The 18,947-nt window shown below is 31.1% G+C and overlaps 1 protein-coding gene across 1 annotated transcript; it reads left to right on the top strand.

Moving 5' to 3' along the window:
- Window positions 1–259: 259 nt before the first annotated feature.
- LOC139522728 (very-long-chain enoyl-CoA reductase-like) lies at window positions 260–15,399 on the top strand. The gene is made up of 12 exons (XM_071316231.1): window positions 260–314; window positions 3,513–3,563; window positions 3,973–4,024; window positions 4,210–4,254; window positions 4,608–4,711; window positions 8,710–8,822; window positions 9,753–9,858; window positions 11,534–11,606; window positions 12,057–12,100; window positions 12,715–12,772; window positions 14,305–14,439; window positions 15,091–15,399. Exons 1-12 carry the CDS (start codon window positions 309–311, stop codon window positions 15,216–15,218), a joined length of 915 nt encoding a protein of 304 aa, XP_071172332.1. The 5' UTR covers window positions 260–308; the 3' UTR covers window positions 15,219–15,399.
- The last annotated feature ends 3,548 nt before the right edge of the window (window positions 15,400–18,947 follow it).

Consider the following 18,947-nt stretch of genomic DNA (forward strand, 5'->3'; position numbering starts at 1 on the left):
AATTTGATTGTAATCAAACTTCCAGAACTTATGGCATATTATTAAAATATAATGGCAATTTTGCTTTTGAATAAGTTTTAAAAGAGAAATATTGTTTTAACTGAGATATTACTTATTTTAAATACACGTTAAAGTTTATGTTTCTGCATTACTTTTTCTTTTTCGTAACTTATATACTGAAAAACCCTATCGGCGTTAAAATATGGAGCAAATAAAATCCAAGTCAAGTTGGCCTAAACGTGAAATTGGTCAAGAATTATCTCCCTTTCCGATTATTTCCCTTGACAAACAAACAAACCCAAAGCAGAATGGAGGTACTGGTCAAAGTCTATAACTATTTGTCACTTTTTTAACACCTTCATTTTCATGCAAGGAAATAATTACACAAAGTAAAATGCTGTCATACAGTTATTCCAGTAATAATGACTAATTTCGATGACCCATGCGAGATGAAAGAAGTTTTCTACTTTTTTATGTGCCACACTCAGTGACTTGTTTTTTGTCAAATTATACGGTTAACTATCCGCACCCGTAGAAATCACAAGGCTGTGGTCAGTAGCTAATTAGCTGTGAATTCCGTCCTGTGAAGTTGAATAGACAATGGAAATTGTGCAGTCACGCATATTTGAAGCATCTTTCAAGCCCGTACGGTGCAGTCCGGTGTATCCGCACACCTAAGACTTGTGACTTAAACATGTTAAATAAAACAAATTTTATTTGATGATGTAATTTTTTTAATGGAATTTGCCTAATATTGTAAATCACAGGATTGCAGATATTATTTAACTCTTGAACTTTATGAATTTTATTCTTTTTTATCCTTTCGGAATGCTAAAACAATAAAAAGAACAATTTTATTTGTGTTACTGTGTTGATATGACGAAATCAGCTAATGCGCAGTATCACCAGCCGTGTGTACACCGGGGACTCCACTGTACATTTCTCATTTAGGAAAAGGAAAAGAACTAAGTGGATTCCAGTTTTCATTTAGAATGCTATACATTGGAGCACTTGGTATAGACTGAGACTACTAGTATCGTCGTGTCATATGTTTTCGTATGTCATATGTTTTCGTATCAACCACATTTCGTCGGTTTCGACTGCATACGTGTACATTGTGGCATGTTTTTCTGTTTCTATATTTAGAACAACAACACCACTACAACTTGATATATTTAAAACATATTCAACGTCGCTTTTTAAAGACGTTAGAACAAATTAAATAAAACTGACCTATTTAGCCATTTTTATTTAATGTCAAAAATACGCATCACTAGAATAGTTGTGGAAAAAAATTCTGAAGGGTTAAAATAAAGTCAAGATATGTTTTTTGCAAGTCAGACACCGGATCTTCAAGACGTATGACTGTCATGTGTTTTTTTGGCCGTTTTAATTACAAACCATCGAGTTAAAATTAGCAGGGTTCTTATATAAAATGGTTGTTCAAAATCTAACTATTCAATATTTCATTGACAATTTTTTTTATACATCCTTGATACATGAAGATGAAAACAGTCTTAACTTTTTATATTTAATCATAAATTTTGAAAACTGCATTTTATTTTAGAAAAAATAATGTATTTTGTACAAACCAGGTGCCAATCTGAAATTAATCAAAATCTAAAAATTTCATCACACGAAACACCAACCTTACACTTTTTACTAGTAATTTTTTGTACTGAAAAGTATTTAATACTTTTTTTTAAGATTTAAGCGATCACCCGAACCACGACTTTAGAAAAAATGTATTTCCGGATTTTGTAGTCATTTCCTGTCCGTGTACTGATCCAATTTTTATTTCATACGAAAACATATGACGCCGTTTTTTTGACATACAAAAATCGCAAAGTAATCGGAAACAGTAAAAAATCGTAGAAATCATTGACAAAAAAACTAGATACCTAAAATCAATCTACAGGACATGCTTTTTAAATTTGAGTAAACACCTAAATAAAAACTCAACAGTAAAAACTGTAAGCAGTGAAAATTGTTATTAGTACGAAAACACATTACACGATGATACTATATTATAGTATTCTCAGGTTCAGATGTGTAAATTAAGATTCAGCAGGTGTTTTAGCATTTGCAGAATTTTATAAATTATATTTAAAAAAAACTTCTGGATATGATAGTGGGTCTAATTAGAGGGTAATAATGCCCTTTACAGTCAGGCGTCAAATGGTCATTTTCAGCTACAGTTAGCGTCAAATTGGTTAAAATTTTACCGTGATTTGTCTAAATATCATTATTGTTATTCGTCAGAGGTCTCAAACATTTATCGTTACCGTAATTTTTTGTAAAAACTTAACGCGATTCGTTAAAATCAGTTGATTATTTTAGCGTCTAAAAGAAAGTGTACAATTTATCGTCAGGCACTAAAAATTACTGTTACCTCATTTGGCAAGAATTTTTAACGTTATTGGTCATGAAGGTACCCACCGGTTAGATTACCTGAGTTATCTCTCCTTTTATGGCTAAATTAAAAAAATAAAATTCAATGAATCAAAACATATTTAGTATTTGTAAAAAACAGCTGTATCAGCAAGATTAAACGCATACATTTTATCATTCAAATGAGAAGTCTTGCCAATGAATTGCATTCCTTTCTCAAAATTTTCATATTTCTTTAAACATCTCAACTAATTGTTTTCTGCTATTTAATGATCAATGATGACAGAATTGCGTTTTTTAACCGTCTATGTAAGACTCTAATGGGTAGTCATTGAACATGTTGTAGTTAAGCGAATGTTGTTTGCAAGTGAATAATGTCAATATTGGGGAAAGAGGACATGCTTTAAAACTTTTGACTGCTTGATGCAGGTTTTTCTAAAATATTGCTACACAGAAATGAAAATGCACAATTGGGAAATATCTATTGTTGTAAATGTCAAAATAAGTAGTGGCGGTATGATTGCTAATGACTTCAAGACCCATGCTAAATAAAAAGTCATGTATCTACATGAAAACAACATTAATCAAAGCTTTTGTCATTTTATAAAATATGAAAAGTATGAATGACTGATTGGTAGTTGATCACTTAGCATCCAGTGGCAACTATGTTTTTTTCAGGATCTGACAACAAATTAGCAATAAATTTGATATGTAGGTCCTGCAAGGAAGGTTGACCTTAACTAGGCAAGAAACTTGGACTGCCATTGGAAAAATGATGACCTTTCAACAATGAGCAAAACATATCATGTAGGATGCAGTATCAGGTAGGACCCAAGCATGACAATTTGTAAAACAAATGGCCTGATAATATTATATTTATATGATACTCTCGCCAAATTGGATATTAACATGGTTGTATGAATATGATTGTACCCATTGATGACAAAACAAATAATATTGCATGTTATAATACTAGAAATCAGAGTGATGATATTGTAAAGAGTAAGGACACATGACTTTATGATTTGTATCAATATTCAAGGCACCAGTCTCATGTTGAATAGACAGATTCTTCCTTCCAACTTGTGAATTCAATAAACAATAGCTATTTTTATCTGTAGGTTACTGTGCTACATGCAAAAAGTGGAAAGGCATTGACAAAATTACAAAATGTGAGTATAGTGTTTATTATATACTTAGTAGTAATTACAAGTAAATGTGTCATAAATTCAATGACCATCATTCTGTATTAGTCATTCCAGATGACATTGGTACCCGTCACATGCTTTATTAAACCCCAGCAGATATCATAAACACCTGTTATAGTTATATACATGTGTATAATAAAGCGTATATAAAGGCTATTTCAAATATCAAACTCTTTATGAACTTTCAACCAATGTAATCCCTTCAGCAAAGCTCTCGTGGCTAATACAGAAACAGGATAACAAATATTTATTACATGTTTTGGACATACTATGTTCCTTTATAAATTATAAAGCAGAAGAATAGACATGTAACTACAATTCATGTAAATAAAGTAAAAGAATCATGTTACTTTGTATGCTTCTTCTTCTTCAGCTAAATGCAAAATCCACAATAGCAGATGTCAAAAAGCTGTACCAGGCTAAAAGTAAGTTCTTATACATTTTTATACTGCTTCTGACAAAAATCAAGCTCTATCAATGCAGGAGATTTTTTTTTAGTTTTAAATTAGCATATTCAATGATAAAGATTCATAACTAATCCTAGGGTATACACTGTTATCAAATATGTATGAAGCTTTTAAATATTTAATTCCTTTTATTTTTTCTCCAGATTCCAAGTTATATCCAACTAGACAAGCATTTAAAGCTGATCCAAGTAAGTAAAAAGAACTACCGGTAATATTTATTTATTTAAGTAGTGTTAGCATGTACATAATTTTCAAGCCTAGCTTTAAAAAAAATAGTTTCCAACTCATATGTTTTAATTTGTGAAACAATAAGCTCTATAGAAATAAAATGCATCATTAAGTGTAGAAAAAAGTCCATTATAAAGTAACTAACAGTTGTAACTGTTGTGTGTGTAACATAGTGGAAAAATAAAAACATTTTGCTGAGTAATTTTTTTTTTTTTTTTTTTTTTTATGTCAGAAAGTTGTTGCTTCAAGGAAAACTTTTCAGTAAATTTGTTATTTCTAGACATGTTACTACTTTGTTTATTATTTCTTGCAGAAGGAAAGGTGTTGAAGGATGAAGATATATTGGGAGATCTTGGACTAGCTAGTAAACCAACATTGTATTTCAAAGACCTTGGACCTCAGATAGGATGGTCTACAGTAAGTTTGATTGTATTGAAATTTTTTAATTTTGGCGATTCTATTATAAATTGGGTGAAAGTGCTCTATCAAAACATTAATTCAGCAGTCATGCAGTCATTCAGGGAGGGAATCTTTCAGACTTTTTCACTGTTGAACGGGGTTGTAGGCAAGGTGATCCATTATCGCCTTATCTTTTCATTCTTTGTGCTGAAATTTTAGCGTTAAAAATAAGAGATAACAAAAATATAAATGGAATCAAAGTTCTTGATGTTGAACACAAACTCTCGCAGTTTGCTGATGATACATCACTACTTTTAGATGGTAGTGAAGAATCTTTAAATGAGTCATTATTGGAACTAGATTGGTTTGCTAAAATTTCTGGTTTGAATATAAATTTTTCCAAAACTCATGTCATTTGGATTGGAAGTAAAAAGTACAGCACAGAGACACTTTGTACAAATCAAAATCTTACTTGGGGAAGCACATCCTTTAAATTATTGGGTGTTAATTTTGATGTTGATTTAGAAAAACTAGTTAAAATCAATTATGATGAAAATATTGTAAAAATAAAAAGACTAGTCAAACAATGGTCTAGACGTAACATTACTGTTATTGGTCGAATTACTGTTGTAAAGACACTTATGTTGCCAATTTTAAATCATTTAATATTGTCACTACCTAATCCAAGTGAAGATATTATTAAACAGATAAATGAACTGATGTATAAGTTTATTTGGAACTCACCAGTTCATAGAGTGAAAAAAGATGTAATACAAAAAGATTATTGTGATGGAGGCTTAAAAATGATTAATTTACATGCTTTTATAAATGCTTTGTAATGTACTTGGATTAGAAGAATTTGTAGAAATGATTGTAAATGGCGAAATATATTTTTGTCATATGTTGATAAAGATAGATTATTTAGTTGTGGTAATAGCTATGTAAAGCAACTACAGCAAAGTATTAAGAATAAATTTTGGAAAGATGTACTGGGTGCTTGGCAAATGGTAATTGAAAAAGAAATGAATTTGCACGACTGGGAATATTTTCTTTCCAGTCCAATTTGGATGAATAACCTATTCCAAATTGATAACAAACCAGTTTTTTTCAAAGACCGGCATAGTAAGGGTATTTTTATATGTAAATGATATTGTGGGGGAGAATGGTACCTTTCTAAATTTTTATCAATTTCAGGAGTGTTTTCAGATGGATATAGACATCATGAAATATAATAGCATAATTTCTATGCTAACTAAGACTTCCAAAAAAATTAAAAGGGGAGATTATAAATTAGTATCTCCTTTCATACCATCAGTTATAAAGACCATTCTCAAAAGCAAAAAGGGATCAAAAGATATGTATTTGGTGCTAAACAAAAACAACACTGTTCCTACAGGAGTAAAAAGATGGGAAGCAATTTTAGTTTTAGAGAATCAAAACTGGAAAAAGATTTTTCAACTACCATTTGCTATTACAAAAAATACTAAGCTACAATGGCTTCAGTATAGAATTAATCATAAAATTCTGGCAACAAATACATTTTTAAACAAAATTGGGATTGTGCAAAACCCATATTGTACTTTTTGTAAGACTGAACTTGAATCAATTGAACATATACTGTGGGATTGTTATTGTGTACAACAATTTATTGAGCAAACTGAAATGTGGTTTCTCCATAACGGTATTAGTATACCATTTACACAGGATATTTTTTTGTTTGGAAATTTATCACGAATGTACAAAGGTGACCCTCAAAACAATATTTTTCTCTGGATTAAACAATATATATATAATACACGATATTTTAAAGGAGAATTAAGTTTAACAGCATTGATTGAAAAAATAAAGCATCATTATATTTTGGAGAAGAAGATATCAGTTAAAAATAAATGTTTTGAAAAGTTTAATCAAGCTTGGTGCATTTACCAAGAGGCTTTACAGGATAATTTGGTGGATTAGCAACTATGAAAAAATTAGCAGACATCAAAATGATTTTTTGTTTTTTTTTATATTGGTTTTTTGTTTTTTGTTTTTTGTTTTTTGTTTTTTGTTTTTTGTTTTTTGTTTTTTGTTGCTTTTTGTTTTTTTTCTTCTTCTTAATCATCTTTTAATTCTTTTATTTATTAATTCTCTATATTTTTTTTTTGTATGTCCTTTTTAATAAGATACAATTATAAAATCCAAACAAAATGTTATTTTCAAGTTCTATACATTTTCTAATAGGTTGTATTATATTACATTTATATATATGAACTTATTGTTTGATAACTGTACTGTTGTATATTATATATGTTGGATAAAAAAATAAAAATAAAAAAAAAAAAAAAAAAAGTTTGATTCATTAAAAAATCATTATCTTAATTCAGAACAAAATATTAATTGATTTAATTTACTATGATTTAGTCGGTACATGTAAATGTTGTAATATTGAATAAAAAAAACAACAATAAAATTGACTAAGAGTTTATGCATGGTATAAATATTTCATAAAATTGCGAAATAAAGCATAAGTTCTCATTGAAACAAGATTTACAGAATATTGCTGAGCACATGCATTATTAAATAATAATCATAATAATCATAGGATAGGAATTCCTAAGAGACTACAGTTTTTACTTTCATTTGGGCAAGGACATTTTAGTATTATTCTCATGTAATAAAGATCTATATTTAGTATGTTTAATTAAACTCCACTCTGGATGAAACTTTTAAGTAATATATGTTTTATTTATACATCTCGCCAAAAGTTAAGCAACACCTAAATGTTTTTGATTCTATTTTTTGTTTTATAATTAAATTTGATACTGCTTTGATTCCATATATTTCGTTAATCTAATGTTAATCGATGGGTAAGAATTCAGGTACAAATTCTATTCCTAGGTACCTTAAAAAACAGGTTTTAGAAAGCTACATACAAGTATTATCCTTGCAAGTTTCGTGCAATAAAATGTAACTGTTAACCGCAGACTAAATTGTGTCAATTTACATGCCCGTAGACCAGTCAAAAGACTATTGCTGACTCGTAGACATCATCAAGCTCGATATCAGTGGTCACTCGGTCACCGCAATAGGACTTTGAGATAGTGGTGTTATGTCCATTGGTCTGACGAGAGAAGATTCCTCCAACATCATATTGATGAGCGCATGCGCATATGGTGTCCTCGGAATACAGCATACAGGAAACAGTACATTCTTTGAACTACAGCGTTTGGTGGTAAGGGTTTGACATTTTGTAGATGCTTTTCATTTGACTGCAAAATGGACCTTTATGTTCTGGATGGGACTATGATGTGTCAAAAATATCGCGATAAAATACCCGGTATATCGATGTGCCACATTTTGACTATCACAATCCTGCAACAAGACCAATATTCATTGATGATAATGCTAAGACACACAGAGCATGCATTGTTTCAGATTATTTACACAAGAAGGTAACTGACATTATCTCTTGGCCACCCATGCCACCTGTTATGAATCCCATTGAGCATGTCTGGGATGATATTGGTCGAAAAATCAACAACAGGATTCTTGCTAGTAAGAATGAACAGGATTTACGAGCAGCATTGATTGAAGAATGGCAAAAAAATCCTGTTAGAACATTACGACGCTTAGTTCAGAGCATGAGACGATGTGTAAATGAACTTGTCTGGAAGCGTGAAGGATACACTCGCTAGTGAACTAAATTTTACTTTAATGTATTCACAAATTGTCACTCTCGAGTTTTAAAAAGAATTTTGTGTATAGTGCAAAGCAAATTTTCAAAAACGTCAGTATAAGTTGAAATTTTATCTTCTATTTTATTTTGCCATTTTACAACCATTTGTCCAAAATGAAAAAGTAAAAAATTCAATCATGAAAACAGTCCAAACTTTCACTTTTCAATTGATATTATATATGTTATCTTATAAAAACACAAATTTAGTTCATTGTATCGATATATAAAAAGGATTCTGGAAAATTATCAGGTGTTGCTTAACTTTTGGCAAGGTGTATATATCATATATATATTGTAGGTTTTTATGTGTGAATATGCTGGACCTTTAGTAGTATACCTGATATTTTATACCAGACCAGCAATTATCTATGGAGTAGCAGCAGCAGCAGAACCTAGAGCCAATGTAGTACAGTTAGTAGTTACAAACTATAGAAAAAAAAAGATTGAAATTTTTTCTTTTTCAAAATTTTTAGGGGGCCTCCGTGGCCAAGTGGTTGTAGCCAAGTGGTCTAAGTAGTTCTACTTCTGTAATCACTAGCCAGTCAACACAGAGGTTGTGAGTTCGAACCCAATCTGTGTGGGTGCTCTCTTTCCTAATCTTAATTGACAAGGATTGTCAGTTTTCCTATCGAAGGTTGGTGGTTTTCACCTGACACTCCTTCTTCCTCCACCAATAAAAACTGTCCGCTGTGAAATAGCCAAAAAGTGGTGCTTTAAAGTGGTGTTTTAACACCAACAAACAATCAATCAATCAATAATAGAATTTACTACAGTAAATGATGGCTTTTGGATCAGATTATTCAAAAAGAAAGTTTTAAGAAAATGGACTATTTATGCTAAATATAAGTTATGTATGATGGCTTTTCGAGTTACTAATAGATTTTATTTGAAAAGTACACCCAAGTTGGTAATTTGATGAAAAAAAAATATATTTTATGAGATATAAATATTAAAAAATATTGTGATTGTAAATAAGTTGGTTATTTGTCTTCATGTAAACAACTGACATTGAGTTAAAAGATTGGATAATTTAAAAAAAAAGTTATTTTTATATCTGAAGGACCTGCTATTAAGGGAGATAATTCAAAAATATTTCATCAACAAAACAGACAATTCTTGAAGACTGTCATATTCTTTGTTTTGTGTTAACAAAATTAATTTAACCTTTTCTGTCATGATCATGTTTGTGTTCTACAATTCATCTGTCCACACAATGATTTTTATCCTGAAATATTTTTTAAAAAGTATGTCTATTTTTTAATTTTCCTGAATAATTTGAATGGTTTATCTTAAAAAAAAAATGTCTGATTTAAATTCATATTTGATCATTGTATATTTCAGCATTGCAGCAGCATGTTATTCCTTCCATTATATCAAAAGATTACTAGAGACAGTATTTGTACATAGATTCTCTAATGCCACAATGCCTATTATGAATTTATTTAAGGTGGGTTTATACAGTTCTATATTTAAAATTATTGCATCAAACTACAATTTCACTGAAATGGACCTTGCTGAATATTTCACGATTAATATATAGACAATCTTTGCTGGTGAGACTATTATTTGTAAATAGTTAAGTTTATTACACAGCTTTAGATCTTTCTGTGTTACTTTTTCATTCTAAACCGTTCTAGCTGGAAAGTCAAATATATTGTAACGCCTCTGGTATAGCATTACGTCGCACATATTTAAATGTGTGTGTATGTTTACTTGCTTAACACTAGAACCTTGGTAGCAGGCCTTTTATAAACTTTCACTGGTAATCGTGAAACATGCAATGGTAACTTGCAAACCTTGGTAGCTGGACTGAGTATTCTAAGACACTGGTTTCTTATTCAATTCAAGACAAAATATAACAAAAACAGTTATAAGTTTAGCAATGACTATTTAATCAGTCAATAAATCAATATATATATGTTATAAATACATATCCATAAGCAAAAACGGTTCAGAGCCCCCCTTGGATGTTAATCGTCGTGCGTAAACATGGGAAAGTGGTTTTACTATTTATAGTATTGTAGTAAATAATATAGGTCACTTGTCAGGTCGTAAATATCCTAAAAATCGGGGTTATCATTAACCTGGTAATGGTTCACAAGTGGTATAGGCTCTGGTAATAATGGTAAAGCTATCAGAATGGTCAAGGTAATGTGAGCTGAGCTCTCCAGAATCGTCTGCTACAACCGTTTATATAGTCCGGAAGTCTGCGGACACAGAAAGTGTGTCCGTTACTATAACGATAAGTGTGTCCGTAAAATTAACGTAGCGATTGGTTGTAATTCTGAATATACATAATACCGGGTTCTGGAAACTAGGTTATCTCTGTCTATTCCGATTGGTCCTTAAAACCGGAAGTTCCCACGGCAATAATATGGAACATGGCGCAAAAACAAATAGAACTACACAACTGTCGAGGGAAAAGGGGAGATATGGGCTTATCAAGAATAACCCTTAGTGGGAACGTACCCTGGTTACAATATAGACCCTTAACGTGATTGAATAAAACAGGTGAGCAAAAGGGACAAGCGATATACAGGTCAAACTAAAGCTGGGATCATGTCAAAGTACCCCCCCTGGTCAAACAGTGAGAACGAACCCTGTCCTATCAATATTTCCCATAAACAATAATATAATACATACAATACAATACAATACCTGAAATATAAAGTGTTCATAGGCATAGTCCTTCCGTTCATAATATAACAGTGCAGCTCAGAGTAACGGAACACGAAAGTGAAAGTAGAAATGAACTCTCTGAGCAACACAAGAAAAGAATGAAACATGATACATATAAACCTATCAATCTTAACTCCTACCCTTAGGCATAACAATATCATGCATCTGATATGTACATTTTCCTATGATTGTAGATTATTTTTGGTCCCATCCTTTAATGTGTAAGAGTCAAAGCCTACATTTGTAGTTTTCATATGTGTGCAGTGTGCTACACATATATATTTGCACATGTTTTTACTTTACATAACTGCAGTTATTACTGGGGGCTTTCTATGTACTTCATATGTATATTTGCATATGTTTCTACTTTACAGAACTGCAGTTATTTCTAGGGATTTTCTGTGTATTACACATATATATTTACACATTTTTCTACTTTACAGAACTGCAGTTATTACTGGGGATTTTCAGCTTTTATCAGCTATTTTATCAACCATCCTCTGTATACTACACCAGGTAAGAATCAAGAGTTATATACACACCAAAAAGAAATATCTGCATTGTAATGTCATAACACTTGAAATGTGACTAAATGAAAATAAAAGATATTTTTGCATGTAAATTAACAGAAATATTTTTTGAAGTTTGTAGGTCTTTTTACAAGATTTTCTTTCATATCTCTTTTAAAGAAGACATTATACAAAATGAGAACAAAGACTGAAAGAGTCTTGAAGTTGATGAAAAAATACTATTTTTTTTCCTGAAAATATACAGATTTTGTTAGATTTTAAAATTGATTTTTAGCTATCAAATTTTGTTTTTTAATCGGTTCAAAACTTGAAAACTTTTATATGAAGCTCTGCTGTGTGGTAACCAACGATGACTATGTTTGGAAAAATGAGTTGATGTTTCTATTATTTTCATGTCTATTTTTCCACATGATATAATTTGATTTTCTATCTATAGGATATGGAGATCTTCAGATATATGGTGGATTAGCTGCATTCTTGGTAAGTCTTTTTGAGCTCTGACAAAACCAAAAGTATCAAATATTATTCACTGCACTACAACTGACGAAATTATTGGTTTGTCCTTATACAAGATATGTTAAGGATGACATTATATTTTGTCAGCATCACAGTAATATTTTGTAAAGTTTTAGCTCTTTTGGGATCTTTTTAGTCACCATTCCATGTTTGCTGATACTTCAAATTTCAATATGTTGAATGCACTTAATATCCCTCAAAGATTTAGCCAATACATTTGTACTACAGACCTGATGACAAAATTATACTTCATATTTTGTTGAAGCTTGACAGTGAGTGATGCATTGAATCATGCCTGACACCTACTTCCTATTTGAAGATACTGTAAACATTTTGATGTGTTGAATAATCTTAATATTTCTGTCACATTTTTCAAGTGTAACTGTCCAGAATGACCTAATATTTGGTCATCATTTTACAAAAGATGAATGTCATGCTATAGTTATAAATTATTGGTATGTGAACCTGTTGAGCAATGAATTCCTTTAATGCCATGAAATTCTTAAATTCAGCTTCCATCAATACACATATTAGTACAGAGAACATATTAAATGAGATCCATTGTCTTTACATTACAGTTATCTGAAATTGGAAACTTATCTGTCCACTTGTGCTTTAAGAATATGAGACCACCAGGTATGAAGTAGAGTTGTAGATGAAAAGGTGGTATTTTTATTATAGTGAATTGCATATAGTCAACTCTTGTTGTCTCAAAATTCCGCTTAAGTCCAAATTTCACTTAAGTTAGTACTCGAAAATGAAACCAAGTGATTCATATTTAGTTACTCTTTTCAAGTCAAATTGTGATGTGTCTAAATTTTCCATAACTCTCACTCAATTGTCAGTCAAAACATACACTTAGTCAAATTTTTCACACCTGTCAAAAATTGCTTGCATGGATTATCCACCAAAAGTCAATACACCTTATATTCAATCCGATAAGCAATGATTTGTTTATAAAAAAGAAGACGTGGTATGATTACCAATGAGGCAACTCTCCTCAAGAGACCAAAATGATGCAGAAATTAACAACTATAGCTCACCGTACAGCCTTCAAAAATGAGCAAAGCCCATACCATATAGTCAGCCATAAAAGGCCTGAAATGACCATGTAAAACAATACAAACAAGAAAACTAATGGCCCAATTTATGTACAAAAAATGAATGAAAAAAAAAATAGGTTACACATAAACAAACAGCAACCACTGAATTACAGGCTTCTGACTTGGGCAGAATGTGGCGGGGTTAAACATGTTAGCAGGATCCCAACCCTCCCCTAACCTGGGACAGTGGTGTAACAGTACAATATAAGAACAAACTATAAAAATCAGTTGAAAAGGGTGTAACTCATCAGATGGATTAAAACACACATACTACAAATACATGTGGATGAGCCAGATACTTGTACATGTTAAGACTAGTTTGTTATCTACCTCTCTCTTTCTCAATGAACTATCACTAGGTTGTTAGGTCATACCTGCCAACTGTCACTATTTGCGGGGGATTTTCCCATGGAGGCTCCCAAATGGAAATTTTGAAAGACCAATTTTGTCCACAATTTAAACAAAACAATAAATTTTACAATGGCTAGAGGCTTGTAATAGTATGAAGAAGCCAAAAACCAACATCAAAATATATTTGAAGGCCCCCTTGGTGGTTTTGTAGAACTATAGGATCCATCTTGAACGTAAAAACCCCATGGGCATTTTGAAAAGTTGGCAGGTATGTTAGGTTCAAAGCAATTGTCTTAATTTCATGCCATTACAGGTGATAAAAGTTTGAGTCATTATATACATGTAGCTGATACTTTTAAAATATACCCACTACTTATTAAAATTGGAGAAAAAAAACATTATTCTATGCACTTTTAACAGTATTATAAGTTATGGTAGGTTTTCAAAATAGGAAAGTGTGGTCTTACGTTGAAAGGCATTGAAATCATTCCCTTTGCTTTATTCCCCTTTGTAATAAACAAGGCATGTGCATACAAAATACCAGTTGATAATTTTACAACCTCCACATTGAAACAACAACTACTTGTATCCTATTTAAGCTCATTTTTGCTTTGCATTAGGGAAAAGATTCTTTCATACACAATAATTTTTTACAAAGAAAATGTGAAATGAGATCAGCTGAACGTGTTCTAAAGTTTAAACTTTTTATTTCAGGTACCAAAGTCCGAAAGATTCCACAACCAGACTCAAATCCCTTCAATCAGCTGTTTAAATGTGTATCTTGTCCTAACTATACCTATGAAGCAATGGCATGGATCAGTTTCAGTGTTATGACTCAGTGTTTACCAGGTAACAATTTTATTTAACTAACTTCTTAAAACTTTTCACTATGTGGTTTTCTTCAAATACCTTGAATAAACCAGCAAATACTTCAGATTTAAGGGAAATTAAAGTAATATATGATTTGAAAAACTTAGTGAAGCTATTAATTATACAGCTTTTTATGTATGATTTCTGCAACAGTACAGTTACACTCCAACAATTTCAAGTTTGATCTTGCTGAAAAAAGGCTCAGGAAATATTACTGACTGACCCACAATCAATTAAGGCTGGGACTCTGTTTATGAAATTTCAATGGGTTAAAGAATGTCTAACTTAATCTAAAATACACCAACCCTTTATCAGGCCAAACTGCGTTCAGCTGATTAAGGTTATCATGGAAGGAATAAGAACTAATAAAATTATCAATCAAATACTTGAGTACTTTTTGAAATTTGCATGCTCTTACCAAAGTCTTTGAATGATGAATCATATCAAAACAATATGCGAGGTGTATGAATATGTTTTCATTTGTGCTGGAAAATTCAGGTATTTCAACTAGCCCACTAAAGTTCTTTCATTTATCATATTTAACACACAAAAAAAGTTGTTTTCTTCTTTGTTTATAAATATGCACTTATTTTACATGTAAAAACTTATAACCAAATATTTTTATTTCAGCTGCAACCTTTGCTGCTGTAGGATTTTACCAGATGGCTGTATGGGCAATAGGAAAGCATAAAAACTACAAGAAAGAGTTCAAAGATTATCCAAGAGGAAGGAAGAGTATTGTCCCTTTTTTGTTGTAGACTTTCTATTTTTAAAGGAGAGAATGAATGAAGTTTTGAGAGATCATAAAATGAATTCTTTAATCTTGTACTTAAACCAGTTGAATGCACAGTGCTTGTTGTTTTGATGTGTCAACACTTTATTTATTGTCTTGTATACAATTTTATTTTTAATTTTGATATTAAATGCGATCAAAATGAATTTCTTGTGTTTAAGATTTGTATGCCCAGTAAAGTTTTGAACAGATCTCTATTCAGCAGACAGTAATTTGAATTAGAGATATCAGATACTAGATGTTGACATATAGGGAATTTACCAACTGCTTATTTAGTTACACTTTATAGAAATAAGGTGGTATGATTGCCAACGAGTTTAATTCACCAAAGTTTAAATAAAATGGATGTAAGAAGTTATAGGTAACTGTATGACCTTCAACAATGAGAAAACACAATAGTAAATTTTCTACAATTGATATTAATTGTGAAACACTCAGATTCATGTCCATCCCTGATTTCCTCAAACATGCATATATTAGGTAGCACTCCACTGTTAGAAAATAAAATAAAAAATGAGCCACAAAATGTTTTATCATCTCCTATTCCTGGATTTCTAATACATTAACCTAACTGTTTATGTTGTACATGTGCATATTTATGTAATCAGTATCTTCGATAGATTTGATTTTCAAAAGTTAAAAGGGTGAAAAATAAAATCTTTTTATGTGTATCCATGGCAACATTCTGCATTTATTTACTATAAAATATTGCAAAATGGGGGATAAACATGTCACATATCCCCCCAAAATTTGGTTCAAACTAGAATTTCAATGCCTTTTAGTGATACCTTTTTAGAAACTTGACATTAATCTTCCAAATGATCAAATAAAAAATGGGTGTCTTTCGCCTCATTTTTTTGTAAAATCTAATCGCAAAGATTGTCTGACAAAAAGTTGGAAAAACACATTACGATAATTGCCAGACCAATGTATGGTATGGACATACAAATAGAGACTGTCATACAGAAAACAGCCTATATTACATACATTATATAATCTTGATGTTCATATTAACCCAATACGAAGGCTATTTTAATACTCAGCTATCCAAAAATTAATTTTATTGTATGGCAATATAATATTTCCCACAGAAAGTAACCAAAAGTTAGCGTGCAATAAATTCCAATATTGCACTAGTGCAATAAATCTTCAAAATTCATGACGTCATCAACGACAAAATCTTAGTTTAAACCAATTTTTACTTTCAAATATTATATTACTATACAATAAAAGGGTTATTGCATGAATATTGGTAAATATTGTCCCTCGTAGAACATATATTGCACTCGCAAGCTCGTGCAATATAAAATTCTACTCGGGACAATATTCCCCAATATTCATGCAATAACCCTATATTATTGCACACTAGCTCTCATATTTGAAAAGTCCACAGGGGTCAAAATGTGATACTACACACCTAACTGTGGAGTGCTACCTTAGGTCACTGAACTGCAAAACAACTAGGTACCAAAGAACCCCAGAAAGAACATCTTTCCAAACAAAAATTTTCCAAGGTGTCCAATCCCCAAAAAGTGTCAAAACATAACACAATACAAATAAAAACTTTAATACCAAAAATCCCTATCAAAAGGTATGTCCCTCTAAGCAGGGGAACTTTCTTCTAGAAAATTACATTTTCCAAAGATTTGAAATTTAAAGGACAATGGTCAAAATAGACATGTTTAGGGGAATCAGACACGTTTAGGGAATTGGACATGTTTGAGAGAAGAACATATATGAGAGGAGGGATAAGTTTTCACAAACTTGTTTAATCCTGATATATGTTTATAAGCTAATGTTATTATTATAACTGTCAGTTTATGTTTCTTGATTAATGATCCTGGTGTTGGTTTGTTAATTGAGACTTTGGTAGTGTTTTTCATTGTAAAACCAGTGACTTCTGTTGCAGAAGCTTTACTTAGGGATAGTGATCTGGCAAAGGCAGCAGCATTAACTAGGTCTCTAAAAGCTTTATATTTTAGAAGTTGGAAGAACTAGCTGATTAATTAGATCGTTTAAATATAAATGATCTTTTTTCATGGATCATGATTAATGAAGATAGCAGATTTTTATCTATTTTATGTGCATACCTGGATAAAGGCCTGCAACTAAGAAAATCAGAAAATTAGTTAGATACTCTAAAATATATCAAAATTATCTCCCCTTGACCACTGATCCTTTCTTCATGCATGTGAATTTCAATTATTATTTTATGTTTCTTTAATCACTCTGTAATGTTTATGTCATGTTGTAATTGATGTTATGCTCTTAATGGGCCCTTTAATTTGGAAAATAAAAAAATATTGTATTGTATTGTATTGTATTGTATAACTTGTATATAGATGCCATATGTTACCAAGTTTACTACTGTCATATGCTCATTGTCCCTGATCTCATTTACATGGTTCAGTGACTATTTGAAGTTCAGATTTTTTTTGTTATGTTAAATTCTCTCTCACTATGAGTAATAGGATAGCTTTATTTAGTATGTTCTTACTTTTCAAGGTCCTTGTGCCTGTCAGACAGTTTTCATCTGACCTAGACCTCATTTCATGGATTAGTAAACAAGGTAACGTTTTCCTTGTCAAGTTTATATCTCAGATACCTTTTGCAATAGGTCTTCTATATAATATATTTTGTGTATGGATTGATTGTAAGGTTTAGATTCAAACTGTCAGGTGTCATCTGACCTTGGCCTCATTTTCATGGTTCAGTGGTTAAAGTTTTTGGATTTTGGTCCTAATAGGATATGCCATAGGTCAACTATATTTGGTGTATGGAAATATTTTATCATGTTCATGTCAGTCTGGCAGGTTTTATTGATGTTAACCTCATTTTTATGGTTTATTGATCAGTGTTATATATTTTTATGTTTTTCTCTGTGATGTTGGTTCGTCTATTGAGACCTTGGTTTTAGTTTGTTTTTGGGAACTTTTGTGTCTTGTTTGTTTCTTGAGATTATTGTATGGTTTTCTTTGAGAGATTTTAATATTGATTTGTTAATATTGAGACTTAGGTCTTCTGTTTATTGAGACTGTGGTGTTGATTGTATATTAACATTTTGGTTGTGGTTTATCATATTTCATTCCTTTAGCAAACATTATTTGGAAGAGGTGACATTATACTACTGTATATTCAGAAATTATTGAGTGCATTTATTATTGCGATTTTGTCATTTTAGACTTAAATGCGATTTTAATTTTTACGATTTTGAGTAAAATCCTGTTGAATTCATATAAAATATTTCAAAATGCGAGTTTAAATTATTGCGTTTACAATACGTCGCATTTTTCGCAATAATATCTGAATTTACAGTATGTAAGCTCTGCTGATTGGTTATCTGTTTCTTCTTGCCTGTTGTTACATAAAAAATAAGGTTGTGTACTTCAAAAACTTATTTTACCCTACACCATGCTAACGTGCATGTTCCCAGTCAAAACCTCTCAGTAGCTGTCACTTTAATATTAATTGAAAGAAAAAGAAGGGTTGATGTGCATGAGATAGAAAACTATTGAATGCACAAATACTGCAGATACCAATTTTGGGTACCTCAACCAACTTCATGTATAAATAAGCAGATTTTTAACCTGATTTCCAGTGATGTATTTTATTTGCTTGATCATGTACGTTGTCATCCTGTTAGTAAAACTGTATGGTAAACAAAGATTTGAAATATTTGTCTTCTCTGTATCAA

The sequence above is a fragment of the Mytilus edulis genome, chromosome 1 (assembly GCF_963676685.1).
Source record: "Mytilus edulis chromosome 1, xbMytEdul2.2, whole genome shotgun sequence".
Lineage (NCBI taxonomy): Eukaryota > Metazoa > Mollusca > Bivalvia > Mytilida > Mytilidae > Mytilus > Mytilus edulis.

What these genes read in the sequence shown, in the direction of transcription:
- LOC139522728 (XM_071316231.1), top strand. An exon ending in CATTGACAAAATTACAAAAT is followed by an intron (nt 3,564 to 3,972) that starts GTGAGTATAGTG and finishes CTTCTTCTTCAG; the next exon opens with CTAAATGCAAAATCCACAAT. An exon ending in CTATTATGAATTTATTTAAG is followed by an intron (nt 9,859 to 11,533) that starts GTGGGTTTATAC and finishes TCTACTTTACAG; the next exon opens with AACTGCAGTTATTACTGGGG.